The following is a 20,545-nucleotide window of genomic DNA, read 5'->3' on the forward strand; positions in this document are numbered from 1 at the left end:
TGTAAGGGCAGATCGGTTGAAAGGAAACATTGAATTTTCTCTCCTGTCTTTGTCATCTGAGAAAAATAGAAAAAATCCATTGCTTTCATGATGCAGTTCTCAGAATCTCACTAGAGGGTGGTGTTGATCTATAACCAGAGGTTGCTAATCTGGTACATTCATTAGTAGGCTGCATTTATATTTAAAGAAAAGGTAAAATGAAGCCTTCTCAGTCCCCCTAAAAGTTGGTAAATGTCAAGTCTGAAAACTCCCAAGGGCCTCATCCAGTTCTGGCTTCTTGCAGCCCCAGAGGAGCCAGATAAAGTAGTGAAGAGATTACTGGAGGAGTTAAGTGGCAGATTCTAATTTCAGCTCCTGCCAACTAGTAGACAAGAAATTAAAGCTTTCTGGGCCTTCTTCTCATTTGGGGGGAAAAAAAAAAAAGGCCTGGGCTAGATGATCTCTAGATCTCCTTGTATCTCTGAAATTCTGATATTCTAACACATTCTGAGTCTAAAGGCTGCAGAATTTCTCCTGTTCTTGGTCAAAGGAACAAGTAACATCACAAATTATAAAATTATTAATAATTAAAAATAGCAATGTTATAAATGAGATTTAACATAGTTCTAATATTAGGAAGTCTTTTAAATTAAAATATCAAATCTTACTAGGGAATCTCAGAGCCATCCTTTTTTCATCTGAGAATTCTGTGGTTAATTTCTGTGCCTTAATGAATCATTCAAGGATATCTCTTGCTTGCTAACTTGCTGGAAATGAGCAAAATATGTTTACATAAGATTATCTAGAGAGAGGAAGTCGAACCATTCATTATCAAATGTTTTAGGATAGAGATTAAATCCCTTACCTCAACTTGCACTTGGCCAACATGCATCCTATATGTCTTTTCATACTGTTCATGGGGATGACAGAGGATGAGATGGTTGGGTGGCATCACTGACTCAATGGACATGAATTTGAGCAAGCTGGGGGAGATGGTGAAGGACAGGGAAGCTTGGTGTGCTGCAGTCCATGGGGTCGCAAAGAGTCGGACACCTCTGAGCGACTGAACAACAACAAATCCTGATTATGCTTTGTGAGGAGTCATTCTTTACAGGGATTTAGTTGGTTCTGTTTCCTATTACCCTCGTCTTATCTAATTCCCTTTCCTTGTCATATTTATTAACAGTGCAGAGTGAACTGAAGATTTTTACACGGAACCTGAAGCAGATTATCCAACAACAGGGTTCCAGTAAACCCTGGTTTATCTCTGCATGGATTTAACTTCTAAAGGTGAGAGGCTGCAGTTAAACCCTGATGGTTTGAAGTCACCCCAAAGGCACTGACATTAACACTCAATACCCCCATTTTTTCCAAATTGCTTTGCTTTGCAAATGAATGTTTCTTTTCCCCTCTCTTCCCCTCCACCCCCCGATTTTGTTGCATCTCCAGAGTCGTGTCGAACATCTAAACTTCTCAAAATGTACGCACACGCGAGCGTGCTCTCACACCCCACTCGAGTATACGAGCCCGGCTGGCGGCCCAGCCGGCTCCCAGTTAGAGAACACATTCCATTCTTCGCGCTCGGGCACACCCCTCCGCAATGGGGATTGGTCGGGCCGACCCCCCGTCGGCGAGGCGAGGCTCCTAAGAGGCCCAGACGCCTGCCAATCCCCACGGGCTGTCAAAACAAGTCTTCCCTCCCTGTCACAACAGAGCGGAGTGGAGGTCGCCGCCGCCGCCTCCGCACTTCCTGGGGCCGCTGCACCGCGGTCCCCGGGCAGGTGGCGGGTGCGCCGGGCAGCGGTCGCCGGGCTCCTGCCCTTCTCAGGCCGCGTGCGTCCCGGCCTCTGCGGCCGCCCGGCCAGGCGCCCGGTGCCTTTTGTCTGGCGCAGAGCGGGCGTGTGCATCACATTTCGGACACCTCCCTCTCCTTGTCGTCTCTCCTCCCTCCTGCTCACATCTTCTCCGCCGTCCCCCGCCGCATCCCGCGGACTGCCGGCCTCCTGGACCAAAGCCCGCGGACGTCTCTGCTCGAGCGATGCCTCCTCTCCAGAAAGTTGCCGCCGCCGCCGCCGCAACCGGGCAGTGAAACAAAGTCTGGCCGGGCCGCCTCCTGGTGCAAGAGCGCACCCGTGCCCACCGGCTGCACTCCGCTGCCGGGCGTGCCGCCTCCCCGCGGGGAGCCCGAACAGCGCTCGGCCATGGCCGAGGGCGCAGCCAGCAGGGAGGGTTCAGCGCCGCCTGACGCGTCCGGGAGCGAAGACGACCCCCGAGTGGGCCCGGATGCCACCTCCGGGGACTGCGTGGCGGCGGCCCCTGGGGGCCGGTGGAGGGACCGTCGCAGTGGGCTCGCTCTACCCGGAGCTGCGGGGCCCCCGGCCGACAGCGAGGCCGCCCTCCTGGAGGCTGCCCGGGCGACCCCTCGGCGCAGCAGCATCATCAAGGTAAGCGAGGCCGCGCGGCCCTGGGAGCTTGGCTGTTGGTGGGCGGTGGGTGGGTCGGGGGGCTGGGGCAGGATGTACGGTGTCCGGAGGCATCGCAGGCTTAGCATTGTTTTCTCCAGAGTCCTTCATTACCAAACCTTCCTTCCTTGTCCGGAGGTTCCCAGACTCAGCTCTTGCCTGTGAGAAGCAGAAGTGACTTTTTTTTTTTTCTCACCGCAGAGGAAAAGTTCCATTCTGCGTCTTTGCATTTTTATGGATGCTTTCCCTCATTTTCTCTGAAAGTTTCTCTAAACCATTGATGTAAGGAGGAAGGCAGAACTCAATATAAATGCAGACCTGCGGGAAGGTTGTGCACTGCTCTCCAACGAAAAGTTAGCTTTCCCCGCACAGTTTACCCTCAAGTGGAAAACCGCCCCCAAACAAAACATACAAATCTTCGAGGCTCAAACAGTCTTGAAATGTCACGAAGCGTGAACCTTCCTCGTAGGCAGGCTGTTTTCAGTGGACCCTGCGGCAAAGTAGGCAACGTAAAGAGCTAAGGTGGAGCCTAGAGTTGTGCAGAAAGCGTAACCGGAAAGCAGTAAATCCACCAAGCATCACCCCGGGTCCTCGTGGTTACCACCACATCCAGGAGAACACTTCCCGACCCCTCAACTACCAGTCAGGGTTTCTATCTATCCGTTTGGCTAGCCTCATCCCTCCTCTTGTCTCCTTCTGTCTTCCTTCCACTTGGGGCTTGCTTCCTGTTTGAGATTTCATCTTGGGTTCATGACATTGGTATAAGGTCTCCTGGATTTCAGAACCTTTCCACAGGCTTTGGAAGAGGGCATTTTAGCATAAATGTGTGTGGGTAATCTTGAGTACATGGCATTAAAATTGATCTTGGAAGAACAGTCAGTATGAAATTGCTTCCATATAAAAATAAGCCAAAGATGAAAATGAAGGATGGACTTGGAACTATCCATACTTACTCTTCAATGTGCTTGTGTTAATACCTTCAAAACCCTTGTTCAGGTTGAAGCTGTGTATATATCACACAATACGTTTCTCTTTCTCAAGCTCTAAATTGGAATTCCTAGTGCCAGTGTGGGTAGACTGTTCCCACAGTCCATCCAGCTAGCTCCAAGTATGATCTAGGCTTTTCCCCAATACTGACACATGGAAGTTTAAAGCCAAACAGGGAGATTTCTGTATTAAAAGAAGAGTGTGTGGTAGTTGCAAATGACTTGTAGTAGTTTCTGTTATTTTGTGACTTTTAGATTATGTGAAGAGGAGTGTTCTCTTCTGGGTATGAATTTGGAGAAAAAGGAAACGATCCCTGCCCCCGCCCCCTTTAACCCATAGGTCAGAAAGCATGTTATTTTAAAACTTAAAAAAGCCCCTCGTAGACAATATACATTTTGGAGCCTAAGATGTAGACACTACATGTGTTGTGTGAAAACAGTAGCCACAAGATAGTTTAAAATATACCATCATAAAAAGCACTGGGCTTTTTTTGTTGTAAAAGAAATGAAAGCAACAGAGTGTAAGGAGTATACAAATTCTTGCAACTAAATTGGTAAGTTTGAAATTTTAGTATGTGCCGGTTGATATTCTTGGAAGGGTCCCTGCTGAGTAATGGTGCCTGTTTAGTTTTGAAATTTCTTTTTGTGACAAAAAAGGAAGGAGGCAATGGAGTAGCAACTTAATCCTTTCCCTATTTAATAGTAAAATAAACATTTAATAACTGCCATTTAAAATTAAAGATACCAGAAGATGAAGTGAATTCTTCTTATTATTATTGGTTAACTTTTATTGAAAAATTATTAATATATGCATATGATAAAAACAAATGTTGCAAAGGAGTTTGAAGGGAAAACTCCCAGCCACTCCCCATTCCCACTTACAAAGTCCACCCCAATAGCTGTTAATATGTTCTTGTGTACCCTTCCAGAAATATGCCATATATAAGCATATTTATCTGTATATATCTGTGGTGAACTACTGATGCTGCTGATTTATGTAATAAAATTTGGCTAGAGTTTTTACAGGGTTTATATATTCAGACTTGCACCAAACATTTTGATGTCTGGAGAGTTGTCTAAGGTCATGATGATGCATCTGTTAATCTTCAAGGATAACCTGTAGGTCACTGGGGGGCAGCGGTCCTTGGGGTCTATTCCCAGAGGTCTTCATTATCTTCCAGTGGGGAAAGGGACAGGTGATGGGTTCTGTTTCACTCCTCCTCTGAGATCAAGGACATCTCAGAATCTGTCACCCCATGGTTTGTTCACTTTAACACAATAAAAATGAGAGTTTCTAAAAAAGGTCTAGATCATAAGAAGTAAGTAGTACATGCTTCTCTGTTGAGAAAAGATTGCTTTCTTTGTTGTTTTTCCAAGAGTTATTTTTATTTGGCATTGAAACATACACAAAAAGAAAGGCTTTAGTACATTTTATATTAATCAAAGTATTTATTAAATGCTGTTCCAGATAGCCTTAGTACAGTGATAATTTATATACATGGTCATAACTCTGAGCCACTGAAAGATTGTGAATCATCAAATATCAAATTCTTTTCAGCTCAGTTTAGGGTATTGTTTCTATTCTAATTTGACTGCTAATTCTCTGTAAACTTGAATATTAGATAAATCAGAATACTGCATTCCTCTATCATGCCAGAAAACAGACTATCTTGTATATTAATAGAAGGAATGTTTTCAGTAAATTTGCCCTCCTTAATTTGTGAAAACATGTGTTTAGTTGAGAAAACAATTTCCTTCTGAGCTGATGAAAACAATAACATTTATCTTTACACATTTTTGAAAGTCTTTCTACTGTAGTTATATTTCTTCCCTTATATGCCCAGTCCTAAGTTTTGAAAAATTTAATGTGAGAGTTAAACTATGTTCTCTTTAACCTGTACATTTTTCCTTGTGTTTTTCTGTGTAATTTTTTTGTACAGCATTGACATTGATAAATGTTGCATGTTTTTTGGTAAGTGTATTGTTGTATACCACAGTATTGCATAAACTCCATCTTAATTGCTTCTTTATGACTTGTGGTTTAAAATGACAAATTTAGGTACTTGCAGGGTTGAGAATATCTAGTAATTAGGTACTGTTGTACTTTCAAATATACTTCTACCTAAGAAATTAGACCAATTAACTATCTGGTATTTGACATAAAATTTATGTATTTAAAATATTTAGCATTCTAGATTGCAGTTTATCACTATTACTCTACAACAGAAATTTTGGGAAATAGAAAGCAGTGTAGCTTGCTCCCTATACTATTGGGTTTGCCAAAAAGTTCATTTGGATTTGTCCATAAGCTGTAACAAAAAATCTGAATGAACTTCTGGCCACCGAATAGATGATGGGAATTGAGGTACATATATGTTTTAAAAATAGCATATTTTTTGAGCAAGACTTTTAAAATAAGTCTCTCAATAGTTGAAAGACTTCCCTGGTGGTCCAGTGGTGAAGACTCCACATTTCCAATTCAGGGGGCTTGTGTTGGATCTCTGGTCAGGGAATTAAGATCTCACAGACTGCAAAGCCAAGGAAAAAAAAAAAAAGCAAATGATTTATCTCCCGTTATATGTAATGTATTGAAGAGTCCTACTTTTTTCCATTTCCTTTTGCTTCTACTTCAGTGTGAACTCTTGAGAAGAAATTATCACTTGGATCCCATGGGCATAAGTGTGTGGGTTGAAGACAGAAGTTGGAAATGAGGTGCTGAGATGTTCACTGAAGCAGCTAAAGTAGTGACTTCCATGTTGTTCATGTCTCATATCATGGCCAGTCTCATTCTGTAATGTTCATGGTGATTGTGGGGCTGATGTAGTGGGTTTCTGAGCTGCAGCCTCAAAGATGCTCCTTGGGTACCTGCTGACCCATATCAAAATTATGGCTCTCCTCAGAGGAGCAAGGGAAATTTTATTCACTTTTATGAAGTACTGCCTAATGTGAGTCAGGTATAAACTAGGAGTTTTCATACATTATAATCACTTAATCCTCACAGCAAATTCTCTGAAGTAGAGAAGGGAGGCATGGAGAGCTCCTGATACAATGTGGAGTCAGGATTCATACCCATGTCTGAAAACTTGTGGTCTCATGCTGATTCTCAGATGCAGAGAGAGCCACAATCCATGAACACATTTTAGGTTAGAAGTAACGTGAACATCTAAGAAAGTGGCAGATTCTTGGGCTCCAAGGTTTGTGGGTAAATTCTCTTTTCTCTGCTTCACCTCTCCAATTCAGAACAACTCAAAATGGATGACTCTAGAAAGCTTCCCTTGTAGCTCAGCTAGTAAAGAGTCCACCTGCAATGCAGGGGACCTGGGTTCAATCCCTGGGTTGGGAAGATCCCCTGGAGAAGGGAAAGGCTACCCACTCCAGTATTCTGGCCTAGAGAATTCCATGGACAGTCCATGGGGTCACAAAGAGTTGGACACGACTGAGCAACTTTCAGTTCAGTTCAGTTCAGTCAGAAAGAGATTGCATACACTCTTGTCTTTGGTCATTTTGTTAGGCCTGCACTGTACTTTGAAAGGCAGAAAAGCTTGGCAGATGTTCTACTTGTTGTTAATATATGAAGGTCACACCTGTTCTTTTATGCCCGACCCACTTCTCCCCTTCTCATGCAGCAGTTGAGTTTGTGAAGGATTGTATTCTCTTTTAGACTCATTATGGGGCATAGTAAAAGTAAAAGTGAAAGTCACTCAGTCGTGTCAGACTCTTTGTGACCCCATGGACTGTACAGTCCATGGAATTCTCCAGGCCATAATACTGGAGTAGGTAGCCTTTCCCTTCTCCAGGGGATCTTCCCAACCCAGGGATTGGACCCAGGTCTCCCGCATTGCAGGCAGATTCTTTACCAGTTGAGCCACAAGGTAAGCCCAACAATACTGGAGTGGGTAGCCTATCCCTTCTCCAGAGGATCTTCCTGACCCAGGAATTGAACCAGAGTCTCCTGCATTGCATGCGGATTCTTTACCAACTGAGCTATCAGGGAAAGCCCATGCTATATGAAGCATAGGAGTATGTATTACTCTAGAGGAGTAATGAAATAAGGGATCTTGTGTGGGAGCTCTGCAAATATTTTTTATAGGGACAATTATGAAGGGAATGAAGTATGATTGAGAAATAACTCAAAAATTTTAGACACATTGTAAGTTAAATAGGCTTCTATAAGTTGGCATGGGAATTAATCAGCATTTATAGACTCCTTTGCCTGTAGAAATATGTTAAAAGTTCTAAAAAATCAATTTATGGGTAAATGTTGGATAAACAACCTGATTATACAGCGGAGCTCCCAGCCTTACTGGGTGCCATGAGCGTGTCCTGGTGGTTTCCATTGTGGATGCCCCTCCTGAGGTATGATTCATAAGTGGCATTGACCTTCTTGCATGGATTTGTTTTGTTATGCCAGTAACTTCAGGTAGAGTATTAATTTTCCTGAAATTGCCATAGAAACATGGTCACATTTCACCTTAGAAGTGGTTGTTTTTCATAGTGGTGCCTTTCTGATGTGATTTCTTACAGCATCTCTCAAGAGAATTCAGAATAAAATTTAGATAAAGAACCTTGTATTGCTTTGATGAGAGACTTTTAGAAGTACCTGTTGATTAGTGCTTCCTACTATTATCAGAATTTATAAGAAATTTTTTCCTTCTTGAAAAATGTATTAAGGTTTAAAAAGAAGTTAATTGCATAGCCATTGAGAGGTTAAACATACATTGCGATTAAGACTGAAGAATTGTTTTCTCAGCCTTTCCCCCTTTACAGTAGAGAAAACAGGTAATTAAATTTTGTACAGTAAAATGTCAATGGAACATTTATTTCCAAATAACACCTTAGGCACCACAGGCTATTATGAGAAGACATTGGGACAGCTGATTTTACCTTTGGTACCACAGAACAAACACTCCATTAATGCTTCTAGGTAATGTTGGAGCAACTGGTCAGGCAGTAGGCTGGGGAGTAACTCAAAGAAAGAATTACATCAGGCTTCCCTGCTCCCCCAGTGACTGTTCAGTTTTAATAATGGTGAACGTTAAACATAATTCCATTTTCAGGATCAATATCTAAATTGAGACCTGTATAAGATTGTACATTAAAAAAATTATCCAGCTTAAAATGACTAAGAGGCAGGAGTAAAATTCCTTTTTGAGTTTTCCATTGGGATCTCACCACTAGTAAATTAACCATTGGTTACTCTATGGAGAGAATAATTTGATTGTACTTCCAATCTAAGGTAATAATAAATCAGTAAACCTATTACAATGGAACCTGCCAGTTCTACATAATCTCATATTTTGATGTTTTCTAATAATGTAAAAAAAGATTTATTTGTAGCTTTTTCAAATCTTATTTATCTTTGCGGGGCTTCCCAGGTGGCACTAATGGTAAAGAACCTGCCTGTCAATACAGGAAACATAAGAGATTAGGGTTTGATCCCTGGGTTGTGAAGATCCCCTGGAGGAGGGCATGACAATCCACTCCAGTATTCTTGCCTGGAGAATCCCGTGGACAGAGGAGCCTAGCAGGCTACAGTCCATAGCGTTGCAAAGAGTCGAACATGACTGAAGCAACTTAGTATGTATGCATGCACATTTATCTTTGCATCCCAGTTCATCTCTGTATCCTAGTTACTATGAAGGTTATGATAGACAAAATTTATTGTAATTAATAAATTACAATATACAATAAAAGCAATTAGAACTGAATGGTCAAGTTCTATGACAACAACATTCTGTCTTAAGTCTTGGCCAATGTATTGTGTATTTCAGCTAACATTTGATGGCAACAAAATAATAATGTGACAAAATATTGGAATAGTCCCTTGGATTTAAATTATAATTTGATTTGTAGTTTAATCTGTAGCATTTTCTGTGGATGTGTAAGAGAGATATAATCTAGTTTATTTTCAACAGTACCATTATAACTAACCTCACTAATAATTAATCTAGCATTATTTTGAGATAAGTAAGATTGTATGTGATGAGTAGAAAGCAATCATTATTTATATTATTATCACTCCAGAAAGAAGAAAGGTAAGTTAATTTTGAAAACAATACAATCCATCCAAAATGAAACAACATAACAACTAAACTATTTTAATAAGTGCACTTAGTTCCCAAAGATTTCTTAATTTGTATTTGTGAATTTGTGAAAGTGTATGACTTTTACTGGCAAGGATATTGTGTTTTTCCTTAACCATACAACTTTGTATTCAAAATACTTTTGAAAGATAATATCTGCTTTCTTAATTCTTTCACACTGACTTGTTCAAAAGTCTTTTAAAAGGTGCTAAATCTGTACTAGACTAAGCATGAAGAGTACTACACTAAAGCTTGAAAAGTGAAAGTGTTAGTTGCTCAGTTGTGTCCTACTCTTTGTGGCCCCATGGACTGTAGCCCGCTAGGCTCCTCTGTCCATGGAATTCTCCAGGCAAGAATACTGGAGTGGGTTGCCATTCCCTTCTCCAGGGGATCTTATTCCTGAAGCAGGGTCTCCTGCATTACAACAGATTCTTTACCATCCAAGTACTACATTTCAGATTCTTTTGTTGACCATGATGGCTACTCCATTTCTTCTAAGGGATTCCTGCCCACAGTAATAGATATAATAGTCATCTGAGTTAAATTCACCCATTCCAGTCCATCTTAGTTCGCTGATTCCTAGAATGTCGACATTCACTCTTGCCATCTCCTGTTTGACCACTTCCAATTTGCCTTGATTCATGGACCTAACGTTCCAGGTTCCTATGCAATATTGCTCTTTACAGCATCGGACTTTGCTGCTATCACCAGTCTCATCAATAGCTGGATATTGTTTTTGCTTTGGCTCCATCCCATCATCCTTTCTGGAGTTATTTCTCCACTGATCTCCAGTAGTGTATTGGGCACCTACCGACCTGGGGAGTTCCTCTTTCAGTGTCCTATCTTTTTGCCATGAACAGTATGAAAAGGCACTGCAAGTTCAAGGCTCTGATAGACTCTGTTTTACGGAGGTGAAGTTTTCACAGATAAAGATCGGAGTGCACACAGTGGTCTCTTCTCTCTCCCCTCACCAACAACAGGCTGACCTGAAGGGAGCAGAGCAAGGCAGTTTACACTCTCTCTTCTCACATAGTTGCCCTTTTCCTGAGCTCAGACCCCAACCCAGTCTCATGCTGGGAAGGATTGGGGGCAGGAGGAGAAGGGGACGACAGAGGATGAGATGGCTGGATGGCATCACCGACTCAATGAACATGAGTTTCTGTAAACCCCAGGAGTTGGCGATGGACAGGGAGGCCTGGCGTGCTGCAGCCTGTGGGTCACAAAGAGTCGGACACGACTGAGGGACTGAACTGAACTGAACTGACCTGACCTTGCAGTCTTGTAATCATTTACTAGTTTTTGGAGGAGATAGTAGGGGCAGAAGTGGTGAGGTAGAGTGGGGTGGGGAATGAAGGTTGGCAGTCTGTGCTCCCCCTGGAGACTGACATACAAGATTCAAAGACAGACAGACAGACAAGATTGAAGATTCAGCATTTGGTGAACTCCCCTTTTGAAATACTTTGGAATTATTGATTCCATGCTATAATTAAATAGTATGTATTTAAATATGTTATTAATAATTAAATGCTTTATTTTTATGTTTAATAGATAAACACCCAGTACATCTTGCAGAGATTTTCCTATTGAGAAATTTTCTTATAATGACACCAAATACTTATTTAAGTTATGAGTCTGGCATTGTTCAATCAATGTATATTCATTCATTCAATCCTCAAAATAACCTTATGAGCTTAGTGTTTTTACTTGTTATCTCCCTTTTCACAGTTGGAGAGATACTATGTGACTTGCCCAAGGTCACTTAGCTAGTAAATGGCAGAGCAAAGAAATGGACCCAAATGGTTTATCTCCATAGGTTGCTTTTAATCTTTATACTATACATCCTGTTAAATAATATTGATTTAAACCTTAGCTAGTATGCATGAAATAGCAGACATTATATAGCTACTTTAAAAACTAAGTTTAGCTGACAAGTCAAAAAGAAGCAATTCTGAAAACAACTTTGGGAAATTCTATTAAGGATTCTTTGCTTATGTTTTTTTTTAGCTTATTAACCTTTCATGTAAAATGCCCATGACTTTACAGTAATATTGTACTCTACTCCACTTTCCCTTGAGAGAATGGAATTTTTCTTAGTATATTTTTACTCTTTTCCAGAATAAACATCTTTACCATGAATCAACAATTTATGATCCAACTTTGCTATAAATTATACAGGCTAAGGATGGACTGTTACTTAATTAATGCAAACTGATATGATTTATTTTATAGTTTGATAGTTTTGTCTTCCAGCATCAATAAATCAAAAAGATGTACCTGAGTTTTTAATCCAGGGAATTTGCAATTTTGATAAGTGGTAGTGGATATGATGCTGTATGATTCAGATTTCTCCCCAATTACATTTGAGGTAGGTGAGTTCATCACACATATGAGGAATATTTGAGGAATTTCATTAAACTGAAAGTCTGAAAGTCTGTTTAATCATTTAATTCCTTTTTGGGGGGTGGAAATTACAAAGTCAGTATGTGGGAAATTTAAATATGTGAGTATGTTGTGAAAGTACTGTGCTCGTGGCTACTTTATTGTGTTGAGGGTAATGAGTCTATTCTGCTATGCAGAGATACAGTACTATGGCCAAATGGTACCCAGAGGTTTATCTCCATCACTTGGAGACTGGCCAGGGTTAAAGGCACAGTCAGCTCTCTTGTTGAAACACTCCTCATATGTCAGCTTTAATTATCTATCTGTGGTTATGTTAAATTATTGAAAGGGCATAGGACTTTGGCTTTTTATTTCTCTTCTCTCTCTCCCTGTCTTTTCTCTGTTGCAGCATTTGCACAATAAGACATTTGGTCACATTCTCTTAAAGTGTTTTCTTTTTTTGAAAAAACAATGAGGCTTTCCCCAAACATCTGAAATTTACAAGAATTATTTTTCCTAATACCCTCTTATGTTCAGTTAGTGTGGAATCAACCTCATTTTGTGATAAATGCAGTGGTGTGTACACATTGGAAGTCAGAAACCTCAACAGCAGGTGACCTTTTGATCCCTAGCTTTCTGTCCTATGGCTGAGGTGATGGTCTTTATCCAATGACACATTTATTATGAAAGTAATTGCATGGGCTATGAGAAGTCAAAAATATTAGCAGTTCAGTTACACCAGAAGTTGAGATTTCTGTGGTTTGGGGAGAAGAGAAAGAGGATCAATGTGTGCTAAAGAGAAAGAAATCAGATAGGACCATGTTTATAAATGGGCACAGTAATATTTCAATAAATAGTTCTTTACCTGGATCATTCTGCCAGAAGTCGTACATTTGGAAATACAAAGTTTGGGGATTTTGTTGGCATTTTGGTTCTGGAGAGTCTTTTAACTAACACCTCACTCCATAACACAGCTAATGGTGAATACTCAGCACAGGGCCCTTGAGCCTAGAGATTCCTGGGAAGGATCTAGAAAGAACTGGTCTCAGTTGTTGGCAATGCTTGGCATTAAAGACAAGTTATGTCTGTTTTTCTGTTTTCCTAGCCCTAGCCCTACGAAAGTCCGAGGGAATTTGTCAGAGTTCGTCCATTAGCATGACAGGGTCACCAATACAGAGAAATGGCTTCTGGGAAACAAGACATTGTAGAAATTGGTATAACAGAATAGAAGTAGTTGTGAGTGCTGGAATTAGCTGTCACAGCTTAAAACAAAAGACTCTGTGATTCCACAGATGCAGGGGGACTGTGAACTGTTGTGTTCAGACACCCCTTACGGTCTTGCAGAGAGGCAGCCTTCACTGCTGCCCTTGCCCACCCCACTTTCCCAGGCTGAACAAGGGGAGGACTTCCAGGGAGGAGGTGACCTTGGAGGGGATCCTGTTCCTTCCACTTTCCTAATTTTGGGTGGAAGAGCCCATGACCCTTTCTGAAGCTGAGAGAAAAAGGACTCAAGAGAATCATGCGTAAAGATTAGGCAGGTAATGGTGGTAGCATCCAACAGTTCCCCTCTCCACCAAGTTTCCCTGTAAGTTGGGACTGATGCTCATATCTTCTCTGGAACATGCTAAATTGCCAGACCAGCAGAGCTCTTATGCTGTCCAAGTTCCTGAGTGTGGACAAAGGTGACACTGTCAAAGATAGCCAGGATGTTGCTAGTGCCCCACCCAAAGAAGCCATTTGAACAGAGGGACTCTAGTAACAAAAGACTGGGGCAGGGGCTGGGTAAGTGGTGGGAGAAAGAGGTCAGTGTCCAAGCCAGATCTCTAAAACCAGTATGATGAATGTACAGGAAGAAGAGCACTGTAGAGAACCAACATCTCCACACAGAGTCAGCATTTGGATGCCTGCCTTACAGAGAGAATCAATAGTTCAGTGTTAACCCAAGGAGCAGAGAAACCCCACCCAGTGGGGCCTGCAGCATCCCTATGATGCCATCTTTAGAGAGACCATGGCCTGTCCTATCCATCCTCCAGCCCAACCCTAGAAGGGAAGTATAGGGAAGAAAAGAAAGAGAGAAGTGGGTAGACTAGACCTATCCCCTGCTGCAGCAACTACCACCACTGTTTTCGCTTGCTTTGGGGATATGGAATGGAAAGAAGACCTTGAATTGAACTTGAGATTGAAGTTTTAAATGAATAGGAATGAGTTTTTTAAGGACTTGAAAAAGTGAAAGTCGTTCAATGATGTCTGACTCTTTGCGACCTCATGGACTATTCAGCCAATGGAATTCTCCAGGCCAGAATACTGGAGTGGGTAGCCTTTCCCTTCCCCAGGGGATCTTCCCAACCCAGGGATTGAACCCAGGTCTCCCTCATTGCAGGCAGATTCTTTACCAGTTGAGCCACAAGGGAAGCCCAAGAATACTGGAGTGGGTAGCCTATCCCTTCTCCAGGGGATCTTCCTGACCCAGGAATCCAACCGAGGTCTGCATTGCAGGTGGATTGTTTACCAGCTGAGCTATATTGTGAAATCTGAGTGAGGTCAGTTGTTAGTAGTAACTGGAGTACCCAGGGGCAAGGAGATATGAGATGGCACAGTTGGGAGGGAGCTGTTGTGGGGAAAATAAAGCTCACTGGACTTCCTTGGCTGTTCAGTGCTTAAGATTCTGTGCTTCCAAAGCAGGGGGCATGGATTCGATCCTTGGTCTGGGAACTAAGATCCTATGTGTTACGTGGTGCAGCAAAACCCAAACCAAACCAAACAAACTCACTTGTTTGAACTCCAGCAGCTTAATACTGCTTAATTATCCAGTTACATTATTATAGAATTGGAGAGCTTGAGATCATTCTCTAATTCTACCCCTTCATTTATTAAGCGTGGCTTTCTATGATCTCTCCCATTCTTCCAGGGAGCCACTAGAGGTATTGTTTATGGCACCATGGATAGGTTATGGAGAGTTATGGAGGGTTCTTCTACAATTTCATGGTGCAGAATAATAACAAGCCCCCAAATTGTCAAGATCTTACATAAATTTTTTAATTCTTATAGCAGTTGGAAAAACATGGCTGTGGTTATCATTTCAACCTTACAGATAAGGAAACCAAAGCTCTGAGAGGTAGAGAAACATGTTCCAGGTCTCCCAGATATTAAGTATGTCTGTATTTGGTAGGGTAGAGGTGGGGGAGGGCAGAATTTTTTCCTCCCTATTTTCTTTATAACTCAAACATGTAACCACCAGTAACCTAGGTTTCCAAAAAAACAATGATTTAAGAATATGTTAATCTGGTTGCATGGGGCCAGAGTTACAGCAAAGTTAAGGTGGTTCAACCTTGCACTGTTCTGTGATGAAAGCAACCACATCTACTGAGCTAGGGACACATATTTAAGTTGAAAGTCAGAAGGATCTAATCAGTTCAGTTCAGTTCAGTCTCTTTGTCGTGTCTGACTCTTTGCGAACCCATGAACCACAGCACGCCAGGCCTCCCTGTCCATCACCAACTCCCGGAGTTTACCCAAACCCACGACCATTGAATCAGTGATGCCATCCAACCATCTCATCCTCTGTTGTCCCCTTCTCCTCCTGCCCTCAATCCTTCCCAGCATCAAGGTCTTTTCCAATGAGTCAACTCTTTGCATGAGGTGGCCAAAGTATTGGAGTTTCAGCTTCAACACCAGTCCTTCCAATGAACACCCAGGACTAATCTCCTTTAGGATGGACTGGTTGGATCTCCTTTCAGTCCAAGGGACTCTCAAGAGTCTTCTCCAACACCACAGTTCAAAAGCATCCATTCTTCGGCACTCAGCTTTCTTTATAGTCCAACTCTCACATCCATACATGACCACTGGAAAAAGCATAGCCTTGACGAGATGGACCTTTGTTGGCAAAGTAATGTCTCTGCTTTTTAATATTCTGTCTAGGTTGGTCATAACTTTCCTTCCAAGGAGTAAGCATCTTTTAATTTCATGGCTGCAGTCACCATCTGCAGTGATTTTGGAGCCCAGAAAAATAAAGTCAGCCACTGTTTCCACTGTTTCCTCATCTATCTGCCATGAAGTGATGAGACCAGTTGCCATGATCTTAGTTTTCTGAATGTTGAGCTTTAAGCCAACTTTTTCACTCTCCACTTTCACTTTCATCAAGAGGCTCTAATACACAATGATAGATTTGAGGGGACTGCTTTGGAGGTTTGGGTTTCTTACTCTTCAAAAGCTACATTTTAGAAACCCTAAATATTAGTTTTCTATTGTTGCTTTAGCAAATTATCACAGTGTCTTTAAACAGTATATATTTGTTATCTTATAGTTCTAGAAGTCTGCAGCCTGAAATGTGTCTCACTGTGCTAAAATTAAGATATTGGCAGATCTGTGTTCCTTTTGGGGCTTCCCTGGTGGCTCAGTGGTAAAGAATCTGCCTGCAATGCAGGATACCTGGGTCCCATCTCTGGTTTGGAGAGACCCCCTGGAGAAGGGAATGGCAATCCATTCCAGTATTCTTGTTGGGAGAATTCAATGGACAGAGGAGTCTGGTGGGCTAGGGGAAAATCCATTTTCTTGCCCCTTTCAGCTTCTAGAATCTGCTACATTCTTTGGATCCTGGCCCCTTCCGTTTTCAAAGACAGCAGCAGCCAGTGAAGTCTTTCTCACATCATACTACCTTGCCCTGCTTCATGCTAACTCTTCTCTCTCTTCCATCTTTAAGTATCCTTGTGATTACATTGGACTCACCTGCATAATCCAAGATGATCTTCCTATTTTAAAGTCAGTTGATTAGTGATCTTAATTCCATCTGTAATCTTCTTTGTCATGGAACCTAATATGGAACCAAATGGAACCTAATATGGAACCTGTCACGGAACCCAACCATGGAACCAAATTCTGAGGAATAGGACATAAAATCTTTGGGGACCATTATTCTATCATACCCTGGTTTCAGAACTAGGTCATTGTTGTTGTGATGATTTTTTCCCATTCTAAATGAACTTTATCAAGATTCTTTAAATATAAATATAATTTGTTACAATATGAGCAGTCTACTGGATTAAGATTTAGGATTTTAATAGTAGTTTTAATAAAAATAGTTTATGGATCTTAGGAGCATTTCATTTCTAACTAAATCTGCATTTTTACTTTAATATGATATACTTTTTATACTTTAAAATGTAGAGCTTTAGTGGAAAATTAACTAAAAGAATCCTTACAGTTTACCTCATAATGGTTGAATCTACCTCTTAACAGGTCTGAAAATGGACTTAGAGGGATTATCGACTTCCTCATATCATAAAGCAAACTGATGGAGAACTAGTACCAATGTCTTCCAACTTCTTATGACCTGAACTTCATAAGATTTAAAAAGAAGGGGATCCAGATTTCTGGATTTTATTCTTAACATATTCTTCACAAGAACTGAAGAATGACTTTCAGGTTCTCACAACATCCTTGTGCCCTTGACTTGACTCTGAGTAGAACGTACTTCTGAAAACTCTCCAGGAAAATTGATTCAACTGATCTGTCTTTGGGGCAGATGTCCTCTATTATCTTCACTGTTAAAAGTATAAAACTTTATAAATTATAATTAGGAAGAAGAGGTGATATTCCAGACTGAGGAAGATTTTTTTTTGTGGTTAAAGATGTAGATTTTTTTTTTTCTTTCAAAAGTTTTTTGATGAGTCCTCATGGCTAGTGTATAAAATCAGTTATTTAATTTATCTCCTTTTAACTTAAGTGAGTAAGTTTCAATAAAAGAATTATATTATAGAGGCTACTTATAATAGCCATACACAAAACACACCCTTACCTGGTCATTACCTGTGTTTCTGTATGTACTGTCAGAGAAAGGGAGTTTCCAGCCTGTATGGCAATGCAAACTGTTAAAATAAGGATAAACCCAGTTTCCTCAGTGGTGGATATATTAAAGAGTAATTTCCAGGCAAGCTCACATCATAGAGAACCAATTGCTATCTGGTTTCATGGACAGTAACACCAGCTTATAGAATGTTTTCCATTGTATAAAGCTTATTTAAAGCCATAAGAGAAAAATAGCATTCACCACTGACATTAGGACTAACTGAGAATGGGGTGGCATTAAATAAAATGTAAAAAGTTGGAATCATAATTTAAAAAATCCTGGATCTAGATGTTGGATATTTATTTGTACAAAATAAAAACTTTGCACCAGATATTTTTGTTGTTCTAAACTCCTTCAAGAAAAGTCTGGAGAAAACCAAACAGTGATTTAAGTCCTTTAACAACCATGTCTAATATGTCATTATCTTTTAAAAATCTGCTTTCTTATGAGGAACAAAACATTATTCTGAGGCTTCTTATGGACATAAAAGCTCAGCTCTGTGTTTATCTGATTATGTCTTAAATTCTTCTGAACTCTTATTCATGGTTTCAGTTTTGATTTTTAGATTTTACAGTTGAAAATAACTTGAGCATTTTAAAGGACAAGTCGATGACTAAGGCAGTTATTTGTCTTATTCCTATAAGGATCTTGGTGCTATGACAGTCCCTCAAGGGACTGTCTTTGTAGTTTTCTTCAAGTACTCTTCTTTTGTCATTTGGGTGTTTTCCTTCATTCTGTTTCATCTTCTAGAAACTGTCATTGGTAGGACAAACAAAAGCATTGTTTGCTTTAATGGCTGGCTCGATCTACATCAGAATTTTAAATTTCACTATTAAAAGTCTTTATTGAAAGAGGAATTTAAGTGAGAATATTTATACATGAATCTTTGAGCCTTTGGAATGAGGGAGTTCACACTCCATATTTATAAATACTTGCATTTATTGCTAAGTTGCTCTTTAGGGCTTCTCTCGTGGCTCAGACGGTAAAGTGTCTGCCTACAATGTGGGAGACCTGGTTTCAATCCCTGAGACAGGAAGATCTCCTGGAGAAGGAAATGGCAACCCACTCCAGTATTCTTGCCTGGAAAATCCCATGGACAGAGGGGCCTGGTAGGCTACAGTCCATGGGGTCGCTAAGAGTTGGACACGACTGAGCTACTTCACTTTCAGTTGCTCTAGCAAACCTATGTTGACTGGAACAATATTAGAAGCTATCTCTAATAAGTAACGTTCTGTAACTAGGCTGGTTCTTCTCAATCAAGTAAGTAACTCTGATCCATAAAGAAGTTCAGGGATCCAGTTTCCTTTTGTCTCCCTTTTGGCCATCCTCTAGGATGGTTTTGTCCCTTTGGTTAAACTAGCCCCCCATCACATCCCCCTTCTGTACCATACGAAGAGGGAATAAGAAAGGAGGGAAACAACTTTATTTTAAGGAAGTTATCTGTAAGTTGCACATATCACTTCTACTTTTATTCCATTGGCATATTGGTGATATGGCTACAGCCAGCTAGGAAATGTAGTCTCTACCTAGGTAGTTATGTGCTCAGCTTAAAGTTTAGGAGATTCTTATTAGTAAAATGAAGAAAAAGAGACTGTTAGTTTTGTTAAAATAATTAGTCATGAAATATATTCTTAATTGAAGAAGGACTCAAAGTGTTTTGTAATATGAGGGAATTAAACATTACTCTGATCTATTTTGGAGTTCCTATTGTTTGATCTGGTTAGGGCAACTGATAAGAACATGGCTCATGTACTACTAGGTCTTATTCCAATACCTGAAATGAACCAGTTCACTTCACAATTATTTTTCATACACATGAACTGCACTTTGCATCCTGACTCAAAATTCATACCACATGTGAAATACAGAGAAACCCCAAACAAGAACAATCAAGGATGTCCTGAGTAACAACTGTGTTGGTGGGAAAGAATCTGATGGTCTGTTTTAGGTGAGCCTTTGCTGGGTGTCAGGTGCCGTAAAAGCACTAGAATAAGAACCTCTGTGGATGAGGGGGTACTGGCCTCCACTCAGCAAGGAGCTCCTCCTCTTACAAGGGAGCCAATTCCATTTTCAGGCTGCTTCTATTGTTTGAAAAACTTATGTTGAGTCCAAATCAAATTCTTCCATGATGCGTTTCTTAGTCAGTCCAATTTCTGTCTCAGAAACTGAAAAGAGTAAGTTTAAGTTCTCATGTGACAACTCTTGACATACTTGAAGGGATTTATATGGAAGTCTCCTCCCACACTCCACTGCAGTAATGACCCCTGATGTTTGAGTGCTCACCAGTTTCCAGACACAGTCCTAAGCACTTTGTATGATTTAACTCATGTAATTCTCACTAGGCTTATGAAGTGGGTGATGGCTACCCTATTTTCATAGATGAGGAGATTGAGGGACAGATGGGTTAAATCACATGCTCAGATTCACACAACAAGTAAGTGGCATGTTCTGATTTGTCAGTGTTTAATTTAAAATGCCCCTTGACTACAACATTTGTTACTATACTAGGGGCACTGTGGTCCACTATAGTGGAGTGTTTTATCTCGATTTTTCTGGAGATTATATTCCTATGACTATAATTATCACAGGAATTTTCCTTCTGGAGGTGAAAAAAAAAAAAAACTCAACATGTTTCATTGATAGCAGTTTAGCAAATTGTCCTTGTATTCCACACGCTATGCCTCTGAATTTGGGAGGATCTGATGGGTTGATTGAAGGCTGACTTGCTGTGGCAGCTGCATTAAATTTTAAATGATATATAAAGTCATTGTACTTTTCTTAAATAGGGTGATTTTAGTTGATTTAGTCAGT

General features: G+C 40.7%; 1 protein-coding gene across 2 annotated transcripts in view; it reads left to right on the top strand.

The window, feature by feature from the left end:
* Window positions 1–1,690: 1,690 nt before the first annotated feature.
* Window positions 1,691–20,545, top strand: part of PLCL1 (phospholipase C like 1 (inactive)) — a 357,116-nt gene continuing 338,261 nt past the window's right edge. For both annotated transcript variants that reach the window (XM_081581516.1, XM_081581515.1), the window contains exon 1: window positions 1,691–2,423. In XM_081581516.1, coding sequence (XP_081437642.1) covers window positions 2,263–2,423 — 161 coding nt within the window. In that variant the 5' untranslated portion in view covers window positions 1,691–2,262. The remainder of the gene's footprint in view (window positions 2,424–20,545) is intronic.

This window comes from Giraffa tippelskirchi, chromosome 3 (genome assembly GCF_054371585.1).
Source record: "Giraffa tippelskirchi isolate mGirTip1 chromosome 3, T2T-mGirTip1v1.2.pri, whole genome shotgun sequence".
NCBI classification, from domain to species: domain Eukaryota; kingdom Metazoa; phylum Chordata; class Mammalia; order Artiodactyla; family Giraffidae; genus Giraffa; species Giraffa tippelskirchi.